A 26316-nucleotide genomic window follows, 5' to 3' on the forward strand; every position below is an offset into this window, starting at 1 on the left:
CCTAGCAAAATTGTATGTTCTCTTAATTCGTGTTTAATGACAAGCCTAATAAACTAACATAGCTGGCGATTTAACTGAAAGTTTTCTATTCCTGTAAACCAACTTAGCTGACCTGTTTTTTGACTCACACAGACAGTGGACTGGCTGGCTGCTGTTAGCCCGTGCGTGTCATCTCGCAACGACCTGCATGCGATACCTTTGTTGAACAAAACGGTCTCATGTTAACACAGCGTTCGAACAGAACCACCTCAGACGCTAAAGTTTCTTTAATAATAAAGTTTTGTGTTAATCTTTTAAAAATATGATACTCTCCTGCCAGTTAAAGCCTGTCTTTAAGTCTTTAAATGTCTTTATTTATTCAATTCATATAATGAAAATAGATGCAAAGAAACGTCGGGCTGGGTGTTGTCAATACATTTTGTCACGTAGGCTGCAGCTGTAAATCATACATCGTTATGCCTACTGGCTCGCTAGAAAAAAACAAAAACCTATCGTTGAAAAATCACTTGAAGGAAGAAAAAAATGAAAGTACCACTTTCTGCCAATAAATGGAATCCCCGTATCAGAAATGGGGGGAAGTTACAGCGACGCAGTTAGTCTGTGAGTAGAATAGATTGTGTAGACAACTTCACTGTTTCCACAAAGGAACCAAAAATGCTTATATGCTTTTTAACAGGACTTGGTCAGTGTAATGATATAAATGCTAGCATTCGATTATGGTCAACGGTACCGAAAATGCCCGTTGCCCCAGCCATCATAACAAATGTCCCAATATAGGATCGATTTTAAAATGCACATTTGCATATAGAAAAAAGAATAATAATAATAATCTTTACAATAACAATAGGGTCCTTCACACCCTACGGTGCTTGGGCCCTAAATATAATAAAACAACAATCGTGGGCGCGGTGGAGTCTCAAGGCCACGTCCACGTCCAAGCTTTTGATACTTCCTGATGACCATCACTTCTGATCAATTTTGTGAGTTCACGCATGGGAAACACCTCAAAGATGCACATTTACCTGGACAAAAAGAATAATAATTATAATCCTTACAATTACAGTAGGGTCCCTCGCAACCCAGGGTGCTTGGGCCCTAATAATAATCCTTACAATTACAATAGGGACCTTCACACCCTACGGTGCTTGGGCCCTAATAAAAAGAAATAAAACATTGCTGCAGGTGGCGTCATTTTTTAAATAACCAGCAGGAGTCACACCATAGTCGGTAGCCTCCTCGGCCAGTTTGACCAATTTGAGTGAGAATGAGAGCAACTGAACTGCCGGAAGTACAAGGGAAGAGCGTAAAAACGAAAAGTTTCATTGGCTTTAGCTGTAAGGCGACACCAATATCGACGGAGGGTTTTTAAAAATAATAAATTGGTTGCTGAAAAGAAGTTTAATGTAAACTAGACTGCAAAAATCGAACCGTTTTGGGAGAGCACTGGTTTTCGTTTAGTTTACTTTTAGGTACGATGGGGCTGCCTACACTGGAGTTCAGCGATTCTTTTTTGGATAGCCCTGATTTCAGGGAACGTCTGAAATGTCATGAAATTGAGTTGGATCGGACGAACAAATTCATCAAAGAACTCATCAAAGATGGGAATATGCTCATCACTGCGTTGAAAAGTAAGTGGCTAGTTTCACATGCGATTATATTGCCAAAGCCGTAAACATTAGCAAGCTGTAGTCTTTGGGGGTTTGACGTAGACTGCTAACAAACAAGTTACCTAGCTAAATTGTGCACTTCCCTTGCATTTTGAGGATGAATTAATTATAGCTCGCTTATTTCGAGACGGAGAGAGTTGCAATCGACAATTTGATGCTTGTGAACATATATTATTTTTTCTCTTTTTAGGGCTAGTATGACCGATTGGCCTTAGCCGACAAGAGAAAGCTCGGAATTACATTGCCTTTTAGTTGGTTTTATATTGGGATATTCGCAATTCCGGATTCAATAGCTCACGAACGAAACGCGAAAATGAGATAAAACAAATTTCTGAACCCTGGCAACATAGGCAGTCAATTACAAACCGTTTTTCGACAGAATAATTTACGTTTTGCAAATTTGAACTTACATTGACCTCTATGGCAAACCGTAAGCGTTAAGGGACCGTCTAGAAATTATAGCGGCAAGACATTTAGTATTGAAAATGCTCAAAGCTTGTGGAAAAATCTCTCTTAAATGAATTCAACAGTACAAGTACTATAAAGACCAATACTACAGCTGGTAAGTTTGGACATTTAGCATAATTTCTACTGTAACCACAGTAGCATAGTTTATCTTAACAAATTATAAATTACAAGAGCAATTGCTCAAAGAGCCTTCTGTAGTATTTTAAGTATTGCAGGATTAGCATGTTGAAAATGGTTCTTCCCAGGAAAAAACACTTACTCTGTCGAAAATTACGTTTTAATATTGATGATTTTTAAATCAAGGTATAAATGATTCATGAACACAAAACATTTACTTGAACTGTATATTTAGTAAAAAAAGAAAAAGGAAACTAGACAAACTATACAAAATTTGTACAACTGATTTCTGAATTGAGAATTTGTTTAATCAACACAAAAACATATTACTAAACACTATGGGCGATACATTTTAAACTACAGCTTACTATAATAAAACATTTAACACCATGTACACATTTAGAATTCACCTCTTCACAACGTGTACTGTACTCCTAAAGTCACAGTTTAAGTGCTTATTTCAAACATCCTTGATATTGATGATTTAAATTGGCTAATTATAAATTATTCACATACACATGAAAATGATTGAATATTTGTCATCATCTCATTGTAATTTCTCGTCAGTTGGATTTAATGACTGCAACAACTACATTTGGTTCTCCTCTCCAAAGGCCCTCCACCTACAATAAGAGGAGCATCATTTGAGTAATTAGTGAATAACATATGTCATGTAATAATGTATCAGTGTAATACCAGTTGTGGTACTTGACTGTGAAGGATTGTTGTCCTCACTTGTGGGTTGTACTTTTGCACGCTTGCATGCATTTTGTAACATGTGGTTTAACATTAATAGGCCTTTTATTCCATTTTGGTAATGGATACCATGAAAGGCAATGAACTCTTTTGGATACATTTTATTAATACACAATGCATACAGTACAAATAGGGCCATTAATTAATTTCAATTCCCAGGTCCTTACAGATTGAGTAAATTTATATTCCACTACAGTTGTACCCACATGTCTTAATCCTTGGCATGCATCTGCTCCCTTGTCCCCTGTAGAATTATCTGTGGTGTAGTGATTTAGTTGGAAGAGTCGCCCAGTGGTTTCTATAGAATTTAGAATGGCTCGAGTGTAGCATTCTATCACCTTAAAAAAAAAGATAATAATGCATGAAGATGTTAATCGTGCATACATTTAGGGGACCATGGTGTCTAGAGACTTTTGGATGGAAGGTTTGTGCTAATATTTTAGTCACAGACCAGACATTGGTATAATATATTTGTATTTAGCTGACGCTTATCCAAAGCAACTTACTGTTGATTAGACTAAGCAGGGAAAAATACCCTATGGAGCAATGTGAGTTTAAGAGCCTTGCTCAATGGCGCAACAGGGCTTGAACCGTCAACCTTCCGGTCCACAGTCCTGTACCTGATCCACTGCCTAGGCTAGTTATGCTGTTAGGCCATTTTGTAGTCTTAAAAAAAAAAAATGCATGATCTTGTTTTGATGAAGAGCTTACTTTGTCAAATAGCCACTCATTGGGCCTCAAACCCTCAGTGACGCATGGTCAAATATAATTTCTTGTCAGTGAGAGCGAGTTCATCCAAAAAACCCATGGAAATTCTTTAAGCAAAAATCCGATAGTATGGTGGTTTGCATACTGTGCAAAGCTGAAACGGCAGATCATAGCAGCATGACGGCCATGCATGAACACCTTAAAAGAAAACATCCAGGAGCTGTGATGCGAAGTTATGTAGCTTGCTATTGTTATTTATATGTATCTCGGTAATGTTGTCAACATTGCTATTCTCAGACATGTCATTGATGAGCTGTATGAAATTATAATGTGTTGATTGCGTGATTTTAGTGAAATTAACCTAAAACCCCACGCATGTCTGAAATCTAGCTAGAGCTCTCATATTAATGTAAGCATGTACAGCCATAACAATGTTTGGAATTTGGCTGGACTGTTAACACCACAGTTACAATAATGTTACAAAGCCCTATTTCCACTGCCGAGTGATGACGGCTCCAGCCACTTAACGTTATGCATTCCGGTAGCAATATTAGGATATTGTGTAACTACGCAAAACTTTGATTCCTTTAATGGCATCAGTGATCAAGCGTTTTGTAAGGCAAACAAAAGGCAAGATCAGCAGCTGTTATAATTCTCTATGTAAATATGGATAACCCGTTTCAAAAGCAGTCTTCAAAAAATCTTGTCTAAATGAACCAGTTGTAAGGTTAGATTTATAACTTCTCTGATTTTACTTCTGTGCTGTGGAAATGGCAGACGTTCAAAGTCATGACATGCGCAACATGTAATCTAACTAATGAGCTATGAATGAGTCACATTCAAAATATAAATAACTTCTCAACTTATTCAACAAATTAGAATTTCAATGTTTACCATTACCCTAATAAACATGTAGCCTAATAAACAAGTAGCCATGTGCACACTTCGTAGTGCATAGACAAACACAAATACAACCATCCACAAGTAATCTGTTGTATCATAGTACAGCCCCTCCATCGGATAATCTCGTTAATTTTTTCAGCATGTAGCTATAGGCATAGATAAATTCTATATACCATGTCATAGTAACTGGTGGGTGTTATATTATTTAAAGATAATAAGGTAGCTATAATGAGTCAATACATTAAAAGCAGTAAGACATGGCATGTAGGTGACTTGCCCTACTAATATACTATAGTAGGCATCCACACTACGCAGCATTTATGGGCATAAATAAACTTAATGGCTCGTGATTAATATTATTATCAATATTATGAATATGGCCTATTCTTGTCAATAAGTACAAATCTTAATATAAAATCTAATTTTATGAGTGTAAAATTGTACAACTTCCAACTAATTCTGTTACTTTTTTCTCACACTTTCTTTCTCCTAGTAAAAAAACAAATCCTTGTGGATGGTTTGAGCTCTTTACTCATAGATGGTCTACGCTAGGTCTTCAGCTGGTAGTGTCTGAGAGGCAACTACCCAAGTGATCTAAGGATAGTAGTATCGCAATTCAAAAACATTGCAATACATTTTGAAATGTTCAACTGCAAATATAATCCATAGTCACCACCCCCAGCAAATTAATCGTTTAGATTAATCGACTATTCGACTAAATAATTTATCGATAACAAAATAATCGTTAGTTTCAGCCCTATTGAGGACCAAGATGAACATTTTTTAAATTAATTAATTGAGACCATTTACGTAAAAATTATGTTTGAAAACCTGTCACCAAGGTTATATGCTTAGATGGGTGTCCATGCTAATGCCTGTCAAATTTGATTTTAAATTGAAATGTCAACCATGCTGATGCTGATTACAAAACTTATTCTCTGATGCGTATTTTTCAACTACCGGAATTTGATGATTCTGATTAAAACGAATATAACTTCCTTGTGTGATACATTGTGTGTTATCTGTAGAAAAAATATTATTGTTCTTTTCATGAGACTGCGTTTTAATACAAGATATTGATTATTATAAGTACACTTACCTCTACACAAGGTGCTTAGAAATATGTATTTATTTTCAATTTAAGGTTACACCATTTGACATTTTCAGGGATGTTTAAACATAGTAAACAACCCAAAATTTTGCAAAAAGGAATACAAATTTGTAGATGTAATTTGCAGGAATTATCTTGGCAAACCTTATTTGTCACTGACCCTTATACCAATCCCTCAAAACACTGCATAAACTGTGTTGCAGATGTTTGGCAAGATTCATGTAAATGAGAAGCCATCAATAAGGAGTGAAATGTTTTATAATGTTTGTTTTTATTCATTTCAAAATCGCAATAAGGCCATTATGCTAGGTTAATAGGCCATTACATTCAATTAAGTCTTGGGAATCTAGGTAGACGATTATCTGTATTCCTGTCCTTGAACAGGTGGCCTGTAACCATGGAAAACAATTGAAATTTGAATGAGCCCATTTAGGTTGGCTGGTGGAATTAACATGTGTACTGGCATCCTAGGAGAATGGATCTATCTTCAGATCATCTTCCTCTTTGACCCAGTGGTCGGTTTTCCAGGGTCATGTGATTGAATTAACATGTGCAGTGCAGTAGTGTGGTGTCCAAGTGGATCCAGGAATTGGACTGGATACTATACCTTACTTACAAAATTTTTGTTAACAGCTAATTTGTTGCCCAACTGCCTGGGTAGAGTCTGAGAAATGAATCTCATCTTGGGGCCTGTTCTGAGTCTCCCCTAGGTCAGTTATGAGCAGTACATAACCAACCAGATTAACCCTTAAGATAGAGACCAGTGCCAGAGGATCAGAGCTTTTTCCCATGAGGTTAGGACCAGTCCTGAATGGATCAGTGCCTTCCAACCAAACCAGGCCCAGCCACGAACAGATGGCTGCCAGATCCCCAAAGGGAATGAATCACTGCCTCCCTGGAACCCCAAACCTCCAGTTCATCGGCCATCTATCCAGGGAAAGAGCCAAGGCCAAGGGTCCAAGAGCTTAAGCCTCAAGAGGCCTGAGCCAGCCACAAATGGATTGTTGCCTCCCAGACCCCCCAGGACTCCTACATCCTGTGCCCAAGCAGACCGTTCGTTAAGACCGCAAGGTATCCCGGTCCCGGTTTGCTTAGCAGGGCCCGGGAAGATATGTACCGTGCATTACCCCCTAGACAGCCCTGAGTGGGGGTCCTCTTTCAGCGGAAAGAGGCCGCCTGTGCCCTACCTGTTCCAACCGAGTATTCCCCAGACATTGGGACCCTTCGGGAAGCTACCAAGCCTCTACTGGGTTGGACCCCCAGGGGTTAACATCATCCAGTGGATTATTTCCTTACATATTCCAACTGGTGGAATCATTCAGGAAGGGATCAGGCTTCAACTGGATGTGTCCCCCAACACAGCTGGTTTTTGGTTTGTTTGTTGCCTAGAGCCATGTTTGGGGGTATTCGTCCCCTCCTTTGTGTGCTTTTTGCTTTTTGTTCCAATGCCTTTGGAGGGGACTGTATATTACATTACATTACATTACGTGGCATTTAGCAGACGCTCTTATCCAGAGCGACGTACAACAAAGTGCAAATCAAACACAAGAACAAGTGCAAATTGGACCTGAGAGGACAGTACAGTTCCGAGTCCTAGTGTAAACATACAGAAATTCAGAACCCTTGAGGAGTACAATCAACTTTCAATCTAGCATACCACAGTTGGCAGCTAGAATACAACAACAGCCAATAAAAACAACAATATACAAGTACCGATATCTATACATAAGTGCCATTACGGTCTAAGGCTAATCACAATGATTGTGAGTTGGGGAGGGAAAGGTGTAGCCTGAAGAGATGGGTCAGAGACTCTGCGTTCTGACATCCACCGGGAGGCAATATAATCTCTTCAAGTATTTTGATGTATTCAAACTGATCCATGATCCCTGGTATACGAACCCAACACCGTAGTATGAAAAACATCCCCATACCATGATTTTTGCGCCACCATGCTTCACTGTCTTCACGGTGTACTATGGCTTGAATTCAGTACCTGGGGGTCGTCTGACGTACTGTTGACAACTGTTAGACCAAGAACAATTTTACTTTCATCGGTCCACATAATGTTACACCATTTCTCATTGGGCCAATCGCTGTGTTCCTTGGCAAATATTAACTGATTATGCACATGCCCTTTTTTCAACAATGGTGCTTTATGGGGGCTTCTTGCTGATAGCTTAGCTTCGATCAAACGTCTTCTGACTGTAACAGCACTTACAGGTCATTGTAGATCATCTTTGATCTTACTGGAGCTGATGAATGGCTGAATCTTTGCCATTCTGACTATTCTTCAATCTATTTTAACAGTAGTTGCTCATTTTCCTCTTTCTTCTTTTTTTGTTTCGCGTTTTTGTTGTCATTTTAAAGCATATGAGATCATTTTAGCTGAGCATCCTATCATTTTGAAATCAAAATGAACTTTTTCCTCAATTTAGTCAATTCTTCATGACTATACAATCATGTCTTGAAGTATATATTCCAAAAACATTATAACATTCAAATACTTACAAGATTTGGCATCATTGTGTACCAGCGGGCGTGTTTTAATCTAAATCCTTAGTATGACGGTTTTCATTCCGAGCACAGAATTTTTATTCTTTATTTATTTTCTTAATGCTTCTTTTTAAAATATTTTTCTTAATTTGAAGCCACATGACATAAGAAATATCTGAGCACTCCATGAAGGATAACAATTTGATGAACATGTTGTGCTCATTATGCTATATTGCAAACAACTAAGGTAACAAAATTAAAGACAAGGGTGAATCAATGGGCTACTAACTGATGAAAGTGTAGACACACTGCCAGTAACAATAATTTGGGTGAGCCAAATCTGCATTGTTTTAATAGGTTTGAGGAAAAATATGATCAGACTGAAACAAGTGTTGAACAACTTAATTAGGAGCCTATTAATTCTCCTAATTTGATCAGTTCATTGTGTTGCCCTTCTTATGTAATTGTTTGCAATACTGCACAATAAGAATAGCATAGGATTTGTATTCTTCATGCCAAGCATAGCTATTTCTGACATATGTCTTCAGTGGGTAAATAATTCCTCTAGACATGAAAAGCACATAAAGTAACACTAACAGCCTTTTAAAATTCAGGGATTGAAACTAGCATAAACAGGACCATGGTTGGGAACCACTGCCTTAATCTACCCCAAACACACACTGTAAGGTTCTATTTACTTATGTTTTTTCCTTTTGAATGATGTTTTTTATTGCTCTTCTTTTCTGAATTCTTTTGACATGTCTTATTGTTATTCTTAATGTAGCATATACACCCACTGAGCACTTCATTTGGAACATTTTTACTTCATTACACCAATTTATTCATGTGATTATTTATTCAGCAAATTGTGTGGCAGCAGTACAATAAAATCATGTAGATACTGGTCAGCAGCTTCAGGTAATGTTCACATCAATAATCAGAATGGGAAAAATCTTGATCTACTTGTTTGCCCCCTTCCTGATTTCTTATTTTTTTGCATGTTTGTCACACTTAAATGTTTCAGATCATCAAACAAATTTAAATATTAGTCAAAGACAACACAAGTAAACACAAAATGCAGTTTTTAAATGAAGGTTTTTATTATTAAGGGAGAAAAAAAAATTCAAACCTACATGGCCCTGTGTGAAAAAGTGATTGCCCCCTAAACCTAATAACTGGTTGGGCCACCCTTAGCAGCAACAACTGCAATCAAGCGATAACTTGCAATGAGTCTCTTACAGCGCTGTGGAGGAATTTTGGCCCATTCATCTTAGTAGAATTGTTGTAATTCAGCCACATTGGAGGGTTTTCGAGCATGAACCGCCTTTTTAAGGTCATGCCACAGCATCTCAATAGGATTCAGGTCAGGACTTTGACTAGGCCACTCCAAAGTCTTCATTTTGTTTTTCTTCAGCCATTCAGAGGTGGACTTGCTGGTGTGTTTTGGATCATTGTCCTGCTGCAGAACCCAAGTTCGTTTCAGCTTGAGGTCACAAACAGATGGCCGGGCATTCTCCTTCAGGATTTTTTGGTAGACAGCAGAATTCATGGTTCCATTTATCACAGCAAGTCTTCCAGGTCCTGAAGCAGCAAAACAGTCCCAGACCATCATACTACCACCACCATATTTTACTGTTGGTATGATATTCTTTTTCTGAAATGCGGTGTTACTTTTATGCCAGATATAATGGGACACACACCTTCCAAAAAGTTCAACTTTTGTCTCGTCAGACCACAGAGTATTTTCCCAAAAGTCTTGGGGATCATCAAGATGTTTTCTGGCAAAATTGAGACGAGCCTTAATGTTCTTTTTGCTCAGCAGTGGTTTTCGTCTTGGAACTCTGCCATGCAGGCCATTTTTGCCCAGTCTCTTTCTCTTTCTTTCTTCTTATCTCTTTCTTATTCCTGATTCCATGAACACTGACCTTAACTGAGGCAAGTGAGGCCTGCAGTTCTTTGGATGTTGTTGTCGGGTCTTTTGTGACCTCTTGGATGAGTCGTTGCTGCGCTCTTGGGGTAATTTTGGTCGGCTGGCCACTCCTGGGAAGGTTCACCACTGTTCCATGTTTTTGCCATTTGTGGATAATGGCTCTCACTGTGGTTCGCTGGAGTCCCAAAGCTTTAGAAATGGCTTTATAACCTTTTCCAGACTGATAGATCTCAATTACTTTCTTTCTCATTTGTTGCTGAATTTCTTTAGATCTCGGCATGATGTCTAGCTTTTGAGGATCATTTGGTCTATTTCACTTTGTCAGGCAGGTCCTATTTAAGTGATTTCTAGATTGAGAACAGATATGGCAGTAATCAGGCCTGGGTGTGACTAGAGAAATTGAACTCAGGTTTGATAAACCACAGTTATGTTTTAACAGGGGGGCAATCACTTTTTCACACAGGGCCATGTAGGTTTGGATTTTTTTTCTCCCTTAATAATAAAAACCTTCATTTAAAAACTGCATTTTGTGTTTACTTGTGTTGTCTTTGACTAATATTTAAATTTGTTTGATGATCTGAAACATTTAAGTGTGATAAACATGCAAAAAATAAAATTAAAAATAAAAAAAAAAGAAATCAGGGAGGGGCAAACACTTTTTTTTAAACTTTTAACCACAGAATGATTGTTAGTGGCAAACAGGGTGGCTTGAGTATCTCATAAATTCTCCTGGGATTTTCACACACACTAGTCTAGAGTTTGCAAAGAATGGTGACAAAAAAAAAAACAGTTCTGCAGACAGAAACGCCTTGTTAGTGAGAGACATCAGAGGAGAATGGCCAGACTGGTTAAAGCTGACAGGAAGGAGACAGTAACGCAAATAACCACACATTACAACAGTGGTATGCATCTCTGAACATGTGATCCACTATCTAAGTGGATAGGCCACAGCAGTAGAAGTCTAAAAAATAAGTCTAATAAATACCCAATAAAGTGCTCAGTGAGTGTATGTAGTAATATAGGCCAACTGTTACTATAGTTCAATGCTACGTTTATTGTTACAACTAATTCACGTGATGCAGCAGCACATATAGGGCGACATGGCTCAGGCAGTAAGAGCAGTCATCTGGCAGTCGGAGGGTTGTGCCCCGCTCGGGCTGTGTCGAAGTGTCCCTGAACAAGACACCTAACCCCCAAATGCTCCTGACGAGCTGGTCGGTGCCTTGCGTGGCAGCCAATCACTGTTGTTGTGTCAGTGTGTTTATGAATGGGTGAATGAGAAGCACCAATTGTACAGCGCTTTGGATAAAGGCGCTATATAAATGCCCACCATTTACATATAAATGACAGCTTAATATTCAAAGCGGGCGGCACGGATGGTGCAGTGGGTAGCACTGCCGCCTCACAGCAAGGAGGTTCTGGGTTCGAATCCCCGTCGGCCAGGGCCTCTCTGTGCGGAGTTTGCATGTTCTCTCCGTGTCTGCGTGGGTTTCCTCCGGGTACTCCGGTTTCCTCCCACAGTCCAAAGACATGCAGGTTAGGCTGATTGGAGAGTCTAAATTGCCCATAGGTAGGAGTGTGTGCGTGAATGGTGTGTGTGCCCTGCGATGGACTGGCGACCTGTCCAGGGTGTATTCCTGCCTTTCGCCCAATGTATGCTGGGATAAGCTCCAGCCCCCCTGCGACCCTGTTCAGGATAAGCGGGTTATGATAATGGATGGATGGATGGATACTCAAAGCAGTTTATTATGCTTTAAATGTATGAAATACATGTATTCTTTGTTTATTAAAATTTTTTGGGCAAAATTAATAATGAGAGAGAAATAGATAGGGACTGGAGAGGGCAGAGGCCAGATATCCTAGATTGTACTGGAAAACAAAGAAAATGTCAGGGACAGAAGCTTAAAAGCTAACACACGCACCTAACCAAAAAATATCTTCATACGCAGTGTGACACCCCAGGATTGTGAGATGTGGCGACTGTCACCGGAAATTTATTAGGTTATGTTATAGAGCGAGAGAGACGGCGACACCAGACATATTTATCAGGAAATGATCATCTTTACCCTTCTCCCTCACGGTACATAGCGAAAAATTATTAACCAAAATAAGAAATTATTTTATGAAGCCATAAAATATAATATAGCCAAAACACAGAAAAAGCATTTTAGGTGCAGAGAACCTTTCCAGCTTGGTTGCTTTACTTTGATGTTCAGTGTCACAGACTTGCTCGCTCTCTATGTGCTCCGGTCTCAGCCTTGCACCATGGAAATTGGAAAAGAGCATATGTTAAGCACCGGAAATATTATCAACTGTTTTGCGTACTTTCAGTGGAGCACCGATAAATAGCTTGCTACTTATTAGTAAGCAGTGTTTGGCTAGTTAAGTTTGGTCACTTTTGCTTTGTTGTTTATTTGTTTATTTGTTTGTAAAAAACAAAAAACAAAAAATTAAAATAGGCCCTGGTCCTTACCTTTGTTGTACAGGTAGCAGTTGAAATTGTACTTCTTTCAGCGCACTTATCCCTGGTTATGGGTATGCACTTTGTTGTACGTCGCTCTGGATAAGAGCGACTGCCAAATGCCATTACTGTAATGTAATGTAATGTAATGTAATGTACTTATGTGGCCTAAGTTACAGTGCCTAGTGATTAGAGAGATAATTGTTGTGACAGGCAAATCTGTCTCGTGTTAACTTCAGCCAATTTTGTGATACAATTTTTCTGAACTAATTCAAAATGTTAGCAAGCTAGTAGTAACGTGTTACTTGCCTAAACCAACCACTCGCATTCCTGCATGTTGTGGAAGTGACTTGAGATACACAAGCCGCTTGAAGTAGTTTGAGTAGTGCTGACAAACTACAAAACAATGTACACTCTCCCATTCTAATAAAAATCCTTGCTGTACATAAATGTACATAAATTAAGCCCACTTGGCTCCTCTATAGTAAGTCTACTTTTGAACATTAATTTTTGTTTTCTTTCACTCTTTATACGGACTAGCTACTACTAACTTGCGTGATGGGACAATGTTGTATTCACTTATTTATGACCTTCAATGTTCGTCAGAATTCCGTGGTGTTTTCGTCGGAGATCTGCGTCCATTCCATGCAGGCCTAGTTATCAGTTTTACTCAGTTAGTCCTTCTCCGTGATATACCCCTTGAAAGTTGTGCTGTCTTGAGTATATAACAGCACTACAATTTTATACTAATTGTGCTTTTCAGAATACTTTAGGGGAGACTATTTATATAATCAAATCAAGCAGTCGATGTATTGTAGCCAAGCAATGCAGACTAGGGATGGGCGGATTGATACCTCTGATCCAGATGTTTCTTTTTCCTTTTGATACCCACGTTAAAAAAAAATTCTGATGAAATTGAATCTGATGAAAATTTTGTAGCAAAAGGAAAAGAAACTGCTAGAATGGGCCACTTTAAAGAGTGATTGTACCCATGGAAACCCATGTTTTATATTTGGTGGTTTGAAGAAGAAATTCCAACTCTCCACTGGATCGATATATTCGTAAAACATCTCCAAATAAGGGCATTGCTCTCAGAAAAGTTTTCCCCAGCAAAACCTGAACATGGGCCTAGATTTCAGTTATTGCTAGTTTTAGTTTTAGTTGGTAGTGTAGGTTCTGCATTCCAGTCTGTCTTTGATCTTAATGCTCCTTGCCTGTGGATGCAGATTAACCTCCAGCAGAACATCAGAGGCTTACAGGCAAAGTTAAGTTCATCATGCATGACAAGCAGGTTCTTATAATTTTAATTTTTACTTGAAGTACACAGGCACACAATCAGTGTTAAAACTGACAGTTCCTTGATTGTATCCACTGTGCAGTCATGTAATTGTGTTAATATTTCTGCTTTTCTTTTGTAGTTTCCAGATGCATCTCACTGCATCATATGTCAAGGAATATATGAACAAAAGTATTGTCTTTCACAAGCCCTTGGTACAGAACCAAGTAACCTCACACGCCTCATACATTGTGTCCATGTAGCATGAGGAAAAAAGTCCTTTGTATCATCAACAGAGAGCCTACTAATTATTGCCAACACAGCTGAATATTAAAATGTCTTGGCTGTTCAGACCATAACAACAGGACCCCTTTATATTCCAGCTGTTCAATATCTCACGGTCTTATTCATGCATAATGATTATATGTATGGTAGATACGCCACTCCTGAAAATATTTTCTGAGCATCACAAATCTCACACAAAGGATATTCTGTCCTCATGGGCCCTTTGATGTGAGGATACTATAAACTCTAAACAAAAATAACTTTGTTGTGGTTGTTCCTGTCACATTTTTCTTCTGGCAGGATGAATATTTATTTATGTATTATTTATTTATTTATCTTTTGTGTATACGACTGCATAGTTTTTTCATTTGTCAATTGTTATCAATTAATTTTTGATATTTGAGAATATGGACGAAACATACTCTAAACCTAAGGTGAAGCCTGACATTGGAAAAATGAATTGAAATTGATTGTACATTTGAGCCGTCGTAGTCTATTACCATTTAAGTTTCTGTGGTTGTTTTGGGAGCAGTCTGCTTTGGTGTAGGTCTGTTACTGGTTATACTATCGTGTACTATCCATCCCTGTACTATGGGTGCAAAAATTTGGGTTTGGGTCTAAATGACTGTTACAATGAATCTGTATGCAATGAAAAGCTAATCTGAACTCAAAATGGAAAGTTAAACATGAGACCTTTCTGCAAATTTCAAAGCAAGATTGGTTTTTATTTTAATTTTTATAATTATAATTTGATTATAAAAAAAGGAAATGGGACCTGTGCAAATGTTTGGGGACCCTTTCGGACTATTCCTAGTTACTTTTTAAAAAGATAATTACTGAGGCCCAGACCCAGGTGATTTACTTGTTAGGGCTTCAATGAGTCAGGTGATCATAATTCCAGAGCTGAACATTTTTATTTAACTCCATGCCTTCTAAAGTATCCAATTGCTGTCCAAGGATTTCATTCATTTCAGAATGAAGATGGTTCATTCCCACCAGGAAGGAGATGGCTACAAAAACTCTCAATGTTTCAAACTACCTATTTCCACTGTCAGAAACATTATTAGAAAATGGAATGGAATGAAATGGAACAGTTGAAGTCAAGGCAAGGTCCAAGGAAGACCAAGGAATATTTCAAATAGAATGGCCCCTGACCTGGTGAAAAGCTAGTATTTACAGGACAACAATACAACATACTTTAAACAACTATATGACAGAGTTGCCGGAAAGAACGACCTCAACACAAAATTAAACATCTGAAAAATGCAAAAGAAAAATGGAAAAGCCTGAACAATGTGCCGAAACTGAAATTGAACATTTTAGCCACCACCAAAGAAGGTATGTTTGGAGAAAAAAGAACATCTTGCCATGATCTATTATGCTTTAGGGTTGTGTGGCAGCTAGGGGCCCAGGAAATATTGTGTGATTGTGATTAAACAGACTCCAACACATTCAAAATTCCGCTGCCAGAGTTCTCACCCGCACTAGGCCCTGGCAACACATCACTCCCATCCTCCATCAACTACACTGGCTCCCTGTGCAATACCGTATTCAATTCAAAATCATTCTACTTGTTTTCAAAGCCCAACATAATCTTGCACCCTCTGATCTTTCAAACCTCCTGACCCCATACCAACCAGCCCGCACCCTACGCTCCACCAATACCCACCTCCTGCTCACCCCCACTGCACATCTCCGTTCTATGGATGACAGGGCATTTAGTGTAGCTGGCCCCAAACTCTGGAACTCCCTCCCACTTGCACTACGGAAAATCACCTCACAGTCCACCTTCAAATCCAAGCTCAAAACTCACCTTTTCACTCTTGCTTTTCCTCCCTACTCCTAACTGACCCCTCCATCTCACTCTCGCCATGTCCCATCCTATTGTTGTTTGTTGTTTTATATACTTTATTTTATTTTATTGTCTACATTTTTGTACAGTGTCTGTCCCTATATGGTGTTTTATCACTGCCACTTGCCACTACTGTACAGTGTCCTTGGGTGACGTGAAAGGCGCTTTAAATAAAATGTATTATTATTATTGGAAGGAAGAATGGATTCCGCCAAATATCAAGAGATTTTAGAGGCTAATGTAAGAAATTGTGGAGAGATCTCAAACATGCAAGGAGGCTTTTTCAAAGCTTAAATGTTCTATTTCAATATCCATTGAAGACAAATTCTTTCATTAACAGTAGAAATGGTAAATTGTACTATCCTTCTGACAGCTGCTAAAAATACAACAGAAAAAATACTCCCAAATTTACCACAATTTTTGTCTATAAAAGGTTGGCAGTTGTTAAAAAGAACTAGAGCTAGAGTATATTTCAGCCAATCATACATCACCTAAACGATCTGTGTGAGGGAGGCTACCAGATTTAGTAAAGATAATTTTATTACTGCTGTAAACACATTTTTTGATAAAAAAAAAAAAAAAGAAATTGTTTGCATAGTGTGCACCCTCGTCAAGAAGAAATCTTTTTAGATAAATACTATGTAAATGGTGTGGTAGATCAGAGTATTGTATGCTGTATACTGTGCATGAGATGAGAACAAAACTTGCATTAATGAATTAATAACATTTAATAATGTTTTATAATTCACATTTATTGAATGTTGGCTGTCTGTTGGCTTTCAACTACGGTAAGATTTCCTGAATATTAGTCAGGAGCCAGACTTTGCAAAGAAAGGGAAATAGTTACTGTTTAACCCCACAGGATCAACTGTGAACAGTTGTTCACAGTTCTCTACATGGTCTGTACTACAGTTTAATTTCAATTGGCAGCTTAAATCCATGTGGTTGTGTGGAAGATAGATTAAAATTATGTGACTTCCCATTCTTTTAATTCTGTGGGTTAAGCTCTGTGGTTGTTTGTAAAGGAAGCTCGAGCAGAAAGGCTTGGAGTAATTTGGTGGGTGTTTCTTACATTCACCACATGGCCATAAGAACACTATGGTGTGTCTGCTCATAGGTCTGTTTCCACCTGTCAGCCAATCATAGTGTTTGGGACAAAGACCCATCATTTATTTATTTGCCTCTGTACTCTGTAACTGAGATTTGTAATACAAAAATCACTTGTGGTTAATGTGCAAATTGTCAGATTCTAATAAAGAGCATTTTTATACATTTTGGTTTCACCATGTAAAAATTACAGCAGTGTTTATACATAGTATAAACCCCCCATATGTTCAAATTTGCATCAATCGGAGATGCATGCTGCTCGTCGGGCCGAGCAACGCCCCTTAACTGTGATAAAATTACAATATACTTTCGCCTAACGTGAGTTATTGCTTAAGTATGAAATGCCTCCAAAGTTCAGTTTATAAGTTGTCTCTTGCTTGGTTGCACTGTGAGTGATTTGACAGTCAAAGTCCAATGTTGCCAAATGCCTATGAAGTCCTCACAAATTATTTAGAGTCTGCCAATGGTGTTTCAACATCAGCGTGTTCACAGAGAAGGGGTGGGATAAACAGTGTTGTGGCTGCAATTCCTCTCTTACCATTTAAAGTCCAAAATGACTTATTTTACTTTTAAGGGTGAAAAAAGATATGAAAAATGATACAGGTCCTGGAGCATATTTTAAGATAGACGTCATCATGAAGACCAGTACAGACCAGGATATTCAAATAACAAAACGATGCCCCCCCCTCCCAATGAGCTTTCAAGATTTCCATTTTCATTTTAAAATGCTACTTTTGAATGCAATTTACCTATGATTTTCTGCTTATATAGATACACATATATAATGAAATAGTATGTGTTTATAGAGTTTAAAACATTTTTAATCATGAAAAAAGTGGTTTAAGCAGGTGGTTTTAATGTTGTGGCTAATAGGCACAAACCAAATTAAAGCGTTTTTATTAACAATGTGAGTACAAGAATAATTTATATGAAAATAGTTCCATGGTGCTTGCAGATAGTGCCAGGTGGTTGCGATGCAATGTTGGTTAACTCTAACATTGTTCTGTCCTGCCAAACTGGCTTGCTAGTGATAATTAATGCAGATAATGAGAGTGATAATTTAAATAGAACTGTGAACAAGCATTAGTTGTCAGTAAATTCAGAATTTACTGAGGAATGAGAAAATTACCTTTATCTCAGTGAAGAATCAGATCAACCGTTCTTTAGTAAAAGGCAGGAAAGTTTATTACAGTCAGGAAAATGTTCCAAAGGGCCATGGTGTTGTAGGAACCACAACTCCCACAATCCCACAGGACAATTCCGCAATGTCCACCCCGCATGACGGTTCAGCCAATAAACAATAAACTTTCCCGTATAAGAGCAAGACATCCACACACCCTTTTAGGCCATTCGCTTCAGCTCATGTGCTCCGAGACTCGGACAGAGACTGAATGCTGCACAGCGCACTACCAGGCCTACGGACACACCTAGTTACCTTGCGGTAACTTCGTGGCCTATAGCGGGTGGAAACTGGTGTACGCGGAACGCTACATCAGTTTACCCCTGCAAAGTTCACCAAGGAACAACATCAACAAAGTTTTCCACCCGGAAAAAGGACCAGCGACCAGACAGCAACGCGCGGCTAAGACAGGAACGCCCCAGCTTTGCGCACCTCTCCAGGACACGCATTCACAGCACCGTCGCGGCTCCTATAAGGACAGCATGTCTTTTGGATCCAATGCGTATGGACTCAGTAGGAGAACAAACATTCAGGCATAGCCAGTGTTTAGTTTAGCCTTGACTGATATTGTGAATCTGTGTTCTATATTTGCCATTGTAGGGGAAAATTTTCCCCTACACCATCTTACTGTTTGAATGTATTTTTGTTAGCCATATATATACCTGAATTGATTCGCCGTCTTTCGCCTATGTAATTAGAGTAAAACTACGCAAGTAATCTCTTCTCACCACTAACTCTATCACTGACACGCCCAATTTACCTTTCCTTTGTCCAAGGGACACGCTTGTGCGCGCGCACACACACACACACACAGACACACACCCTACTAACTTCCCCTACTAACGTCCCGTTAGTTTATCTGTTCTGTGTTTGTACGTTTGTTTAATAAATATATTTTATTGAACCCGCCGTCTGTTTTGGCGTCACATAGACATGAGAGCCGAGTTAAAGCAGTCTTTCGAAGAAATTCCAACCCTCAGATTATCGGTATGTTTAATCATTAATATTAGTTGTTTTAGTTATTAATTAAAATACTAAATTTGTGGTTAGATATTTCTGATAACAGTAATTTTATGAGACTGATTACTTTTTGCAGTTATACTGCTACATAACATTAACTGGCGCCCTGGTTTCATAGAGAGTAAAATCCCTACATTTATTTGGCGGCCCGTGTGAGGGAGACTAGCTTTGCCTCAAATTTCATGTCTTATGACTTCATAACGAGTTTGGGAGCCCTGTCAGTTAGTACTTTGTAACTCCTCCTTGGGCAACTGTAACAGCTTGTAAACGCTTCCTGTAGCCAGCTACGAGTCCTTTCAATTCTTGCTTTTGGAATTTTCCCTCATTCTTCCTGGCAGAACACCTTTAGCTCAGAAATATTACTTGGCCTCCTTGCATGTACAGCATGTTTGAGATCTCGCCAGAGATTTTCAATAAGATTCAAGTCTGGGGACTTTGGTGTCCATTCAGCTAAATAACATTAAAAAAACCTTCATCTGTCTTTCCTGGGGGTACTTCATGGTTGATTTTCAGGTATGCATTGGATCATTATCTTGCTGGAATACCCAACCTCTCCAACTTTAATGTCTGGACTGACCTCTAGAATTTCGTACTATTTGGTGGAATTATTATTATTATTATTCTTTCCACCAGCACAATATTTCCTGTGCCCACCGTTGCCACACAACCCACAACATAATGGATCTATGTCCATTCTTCCCAGTTGGCAAAGTGTTCATCTCTCTCTACAAAGGCTTTTTTTTTTTTCTCTCCAAATATACCTTCTTTGGTGGTGGCCAAAGTGTTACATTTTGGTTTCGTCAGTCCAAAACACATTGTTCCAAAAGACTTCAGGCTTCTCAATGTTTTCTTTTGCATATTTCAGACACTTAATTTTGTGTTGAGGTTGTTCTTTCTATCAACTCTGCTATGTAGGTATGCCATGTTGTTTTAAATACATTATATTGTTGTCCTGTGCACAGCTAGACCTGTGTTTGCTACTCTTTTTTGCAGTGCTTTTGCAGTGATGTGTGGGTACTTCTGAGCATTTCTCACCAGGTCTCGGGCCATTCTATCTGAAATCTTTCTTGGTCTTCCGGACCTTGCCTTGACTTCAATGGTTCCATTTTCTAATAATGTTTCTGACAGTGGAAATCGATTGAGAGAGTTTTTGTAGCCTTTTCCACATTTAAACCAGGGGTGCCCAAATTTTTGCACCCCACTGTATGTAGCTCTGGACTAGTTTGCAGAGAAGTTGTTTTTTTTCTATTTTATTTAGTTGGTAACTTAGAACTATGCCTCATGGCCCAGACCACTGACCATCACACTGTTGCATCACCTGCCTGTCATTTCTGATGCCTGTATCCACAGTGTGGCAACACAGAATGGTGAACAAAACCTTACAATTCTGCTTAATTATGAATGATCAAATAATTGCCAGAGCCAGAAAGGATACAAGTGTAACCCAACCCTGACCTCAAACACATCTATTTCTGGACTGCTCTACAAAGGCAGGCAGTTTATGTCTCTCACTGCATGGATACAATTTCAATTCGTTGTGCAACTCGAAGGGAAACTTAAGGGAAACCTTAAGGGGAAATTACACTTAAGGTGTTTTATGCTACCGGGCACTGGTCCCCAGTGGGATAATAAAGTTTTTATAGTACGGTAAGTCAGGGGCTGCGGTGTGGATGCTTCTCACAGACTGGTATTGAATTATCACCAATGCTGGAGTCACACTGCCAGTAGATATGAGTGCCAGGCATGGTCAACCAAAAAAGGGAGAGCAAACATCCAAAAATGAAAACAAGCAAACTAGACCACAAAACTACCAGTCTTTCCACCTTGGCACAGTCCCAAAACCGATTCCCAGGCCTTTTATTAAGCCCATGACAAGTTAATTGGCGGCAGCCATAGTGATTACGATGCCATACCTGTGAGCAGGTGGACAGCACCTCTGCACCTTTCCTGGCACCACAATTTGAAATATTGAGAAATGAATGCATTATTTGTCCTTCCATTGGTATACTAATCTTTTTCAGCACTTTATCTGCAATTAATGACAGCTCACAGGTAATGTTACTGAATAGCTGATTGAAATAACAGTACTATGGAAAGCAGTATGACAATCTTTTTCAAGCATCCTGTCAAGTTAAGAGCTGTGCGATGATCCCCCCTTTACCGCGTTTGTGTCATATATAGACTTTCATCTTCATCCTCTCTTCTCCACCAGTGACTCTCTACAGGTAAGAGTCCCTTATAAGAAGGCCATTAGATGCATCATCATCACAGCCGTAGTGGACTGTGGGCAGCAGCTACCCAAAAATACAATTTAAACCAACTTCCCTGTAGTGGTTGCAATTTTTATTTCTTTGGAAAATCAGGAAAATCAGTATCAATGACCACTGCTGTTATTTCAAGTCTGTGGATAGGTACAGTTTCCTTAACTTTGCAGGGCTGCTGGTATAGCCCCTTAAAGTATTATTGATTTTGTGCTCTGTGTTTTTCCATCTTGTCTGCCTGCATGAAGTGCCCTTTGTCAGAGACAAGCATTGACAAATGAACCAGGCCACAGACTGGAGGGTTTAAATTAATCATGTGATGGCCAGCGCTCTGGGTCACAGAGTGTAACTTGCACAAAAACAATAGATGTGACAGAGCCTGTCACCTATAGGTTTCACAGAATCTTTTCCCTAATACACATAAATATGTCTGTTACTGTTACTTATTGCATACATTACTCTCAACCCGAGCGAAACTCAATTGTATTTGCATGGTAAATGCTTTACTGTGGTGGAGTTAAACATTAATGAAGTCAACAGAGACAAATGTGAAATCGGTCCTAGTTATTCATTATTCTGGGGTACTTCACTGTATACTTTCCTGCAATCCAGCAATTGCCCTATAGCCTATTTGTTTTGTTCTCTGCCATCTTGAATGAACGCACAACACATAATGACAATTTTTATTTGCTTATTTTCAATCTTTAAGTTAACAGGATATACCATTTGAAAAGTCACAGCTATATCTGTATAACCTATTTTAAGAAGCCACAATAGTTCCTTATTTTGTAACGTGGGTGCTAAAACAAGTTGTAGTATGCAGATTTACATTTTGGAAATCTGCATACTACAAGAAATAAGGTAATGTCAGTGTCCAGTGGACCAAATGCATAATAGTTTCTCTTTCTAAACTCAGAGAAACATTGATAGAATGTCCATTGTTTACTTACAATTTATCTGGAGGAATTATCATTGTCTACTTCTACATAGAAATGCTATTATCTGTGTTTTGCATAGGCATAGGCCTTTGACTTGTTAATGTAATGTAATGTAATGTAATGTAACTTGTTGATGGGGGTTGGGTATTTGACAAAAACTTCAGTCAATGGACCTCAATGAATATTTTAGTATACAAGACAGTATTGTTGTGATTATTGTACTTATTTTTGGCGTACATATGACACGAGAGAACATGCAATCTCACTAGCAAGATATCGTAGTAATTGAAAATTGCAGGCTGAAAAAAAGTATGAATGCAAAAAAACCTTCACCAGCGCAGCAGGGGTTAAAATAGAAATTCACTTTCAATGGAGCTGTTACTCTTTTGACTTTGTCAGTTTATGGAAATGCATTTTGAAATACCAAAATTCATTTCCTCATTGATAACAATACATCAAATATGCCATTGGTGAATTATCAAGTTTCAAGTTGTTCTTATCTGTTTTAATATGACTGAAATTCTGCAGATCAAAGTCATGCCCATTTTCATGATGTGGGCATCCTGTGTGATTGATAAAATGACATGTTTTATATTCACTGATTTGAGGACCAACAGCTTGACTTAATTGATCTTATTTAAGTGCTTAGCCTCCCATCTCTCCTTCTGCCAAGACTTTATGCTGTCTTGGACAGTTTTCAGGTTTTATTTAAATGAGGGCTAGTTTGCACATTTCAGTGTGGTACAGCCATTGATGCTTACAGTAATAGAGCATGAATAACGTCCTTGGAATGTATGGTATTTTTTCTTACAGCCATAATGAATGAGTGAATACTACGCAAACTATGCGTTTCCAGATTAAGAAATTCCATAGTACTTTTCTTTGGGTGCATAGCTGTCTCACTGGAAATTGTTCAATTTTTCAATCTACTGTCAGTCTGCTGGTGGCCATTGACCGCAACTTTAGGCCTTGAATGTTGCTAAATATTTTCCTCATAGTCCTTTAAATTCTGTCCTGATGGAGCGAATAAAATTTTTGAGATTAGCTCAAACGATGACATGATGGAGGACGAGCGGCCATAGCAACCAGTTCAATTTTGCGGTAAAACACAGGGGTTAAACTAGACCTAGATGACATGCCATCCTTTAAAAAAATATTATGATGGTGCCCAGTCAATATCAGTTTTCATATAAAGGTTGGATTGTTGACCTGTGACTGAAGACAGAAAGCTCTAAGGGGGGGGAACTTTACTGCTAAAGCAACCCACTTACATGCCCTTTGTAGGACTGGGTTGCACCAGCTGTACTTCAGTTCAAATGTAGCCTAACTTTAAATTCTTCTAATACTCTTGATTTATGCATTACTAGTATAAAAGTGGTGACGCAATGGATAAGCTAACAATGTAACTAGCTAACAGTCCTATAGCCTACACCTACATTCAGAAGCAGTCACTCACTAACGGTAAAACATATATTTCGGTAACACCACGGCATTTTGCAAATTTGTAATCAAGGTTTCATTTATGGATATGATATTTCAGTAGCTATCTAGCTAGCCAAGTGGAAGACCGCAAGATTTCATTGTTGATTATCCACTCATCTTTGTGATGACTTTATGTCCAAAACAGTTGTACAGATATAACCAGCTAGGATATAAAGGTAATCATGGTGCCACAACATTTATTCGCTGATTTTGATGCATCTTACCTCGTAGCTCGCTAGTTTGTACTTGGTATGACTGGTCCTTGGGATTTTTCAGCTCACTGGTTAGCTTGAACGTGAGTTATTTCATAGATTAAAAGTAAGCTTACCAGTGACAAAGTGATCTGAACAAACTGAAATATATTACTTTGTTCTATAAGATCTTGCCTACTTGTATTGCAGATCCACCTTGCTCTTCTTTCTGTTGACAACCTTCAATTTTCTTATCCCTGGTGGTTAATAATCTTTGGCAAACAAAAAACTAATTGTCTCTCTCCTGATCAGCTCGATTTGAGCAACCATAAACTGTGCAGAAATTAACCAGAATGAATCTGTATTATCGCTGTATTTATATGCTTTGTCATTGACCTGAGATTTAAAAGACAATATTTTTGGTGGAAAACCACTACATTGAGTTCTATTGCTGTATTTATATGCTTTTTCGTTATAGGATTTGCAATACGAGTAGGCAAGACAATGCAGAAATAACTGTACCATTGACTTGTAGACAGAGTTGGGATATCCTCCAATTAAATGGCATAATTTTAATTTGTTTGTTTTTATTTTAATATTGGACTATTCAGAGATTTGTCCTCTCATTCACTGCTCAACATTTCCATGGCAACGGATTCCTACTCAGCCCTCATTTCCCACTTTGGAAGGTGCAAGCTTGAGAGATAGGGACTGCCTGGCCAGAAAGGCCCAGTTGAACAATTATATAATTCTAGTGTGTATACATTTTATAATAACAGAACCTATCTTGCCCCCTTTTATTTTACTTGGGAACAAATCCAAGCTTTTGATATTGCATGCAGTGGTTAACAGCCTCAAACGCCCTATTCTGCAACATCCCTTTTTGAAATTAAACTTGTGAAGCCTTGGAGCATATAGGAAAGCCTTCTTTGATTTCTGCAAGCATTATGGACAGCCTTAAACTCAGTTATGGAAATGAAATGTACTGAAAACATACAAAACATTTTTGAAGATGTAGATATAAATATATATTGGCATTTTCAGGCATTGAATTCTCAAAAATACACTGCTCTGATACATATATGTATGTCCTGAAGGATAGAAAGCTTGCAAGTAAATGAACACAGATATGATTGTTGCAGCATTATGGACAGGCTGTGTTCATGATGCCAGGCTACTTTTTCTAACTTCTCAGACCTCTCTGCGGCTGTACAGACGTTCTCTCAGTCGCTCCAGGAGTTCCAGTTTGAATGCATCGGGGACGCAGAGACAGACGATGAGATCAATATCGGTAAGAGCTTCCCCTAATCAGAACACACCCCCTGGGAAGTACCTATTTCCTGGAATTTTCTGCTTGAAAACACTTGATTTGATTTCTATTTTGTGGTTTTTGATCTGGCATCTCTGTGTGGAGTTTGCATGTTCTCCCAAGTTTGTGTGGGTTTCCTCTCACAGTCCAAAAACATGCAGGTTAGGCTCATTGGAGAGTCTAAATTGCCCGTGGGTATGAGTGTGTGAGTGAATGGTGTGAGTGCCCTGCGATGGACTGGCGACCTGTCCAGGTTGTGTTCCTGCCTTTCGCCCAATGTAGGCTGGGATAAGCTCCAGCCCCCCTGCGACCCTGTTCAGGATAAGCGGGTTCAGATAATCGATGGATGGATGGGTTTTTGATCTTCTTTCTTCATTAAGAGGAAGGGGTACTCATGTGATGTCGCTGCCTATTTTTAATGGATGATGGGGATTGCATTAATGGGTTAGCGAGCAAAGGTGTGGCCCAGGGGGTATTGAATCACTGCAGATGTGTCAAGGAAGAGAACAGGCAACTTTGTTCACTAAATAATTTGAAAGGGAAGGTATGCGGTTCTGTAAATAATGAGCAACTTATCACAGTTGAATGTACATGAATAATGGCAATACGAATATTTAGGAATACAATTTACAAACACTTGTAAATGTACAAAATTTACAAACAAAATATGGTAGGGACCACATTTCCCACAATCCCACAGGACAATTCTGCGACGTCCACCCCGCATGACGTCTAGTTCGGTTCTGCCAATCCCGAAATGGCGGGAGCAATAAACTTAAATAAATTATTGTCTCAGAAAAT

General features: G+C 38.7%; 1 protein-coding gene across 3 annotated transcripts in view; it reads left to right on the forward strand.

Moving 5' to 3' along the window:
• Positions 1 to 1274: 1274 nt before the first annotated feature.
• Positions 1275 to 26316, forward strand: part of arhgap42a (Rho GTPase activating protein 42a) — a 130696-nt gene continuing 105654 nt past the window's right edge. For all 3 annotated transcript variants that reach the window (XR_009709219.1, XM_061250149.1, XM_061250150.1), the window contains exons 1-2: positions 1275 to 1628; positions 25402 to 25497. Coding sequence is in view for 2 of the 3 variants with exons in the window: in XM_061250149.1 (XP_061106133.1) it covers positions 1475 to 1628; positions 25402 to 25497 (250 nt within the window). In the remaining variant the exon portion in view is untranslated. The remainder of the gene's footprint in view (positions 1629 to 25401; positions 25498 to 26316) is intronic.

Source organism: Conger conger, chromosome 7 (genome assembly GCF_963514075.1).
Source record: "Conger conger chromosome 7, fConCon1.1, whole genome shotgun sequence".
Lineage (NCBI taxonomy): Eukaryota > Metazoa > Chordata > Actinopteri > Anguilliformes > Congridae > Conger > Conger conger.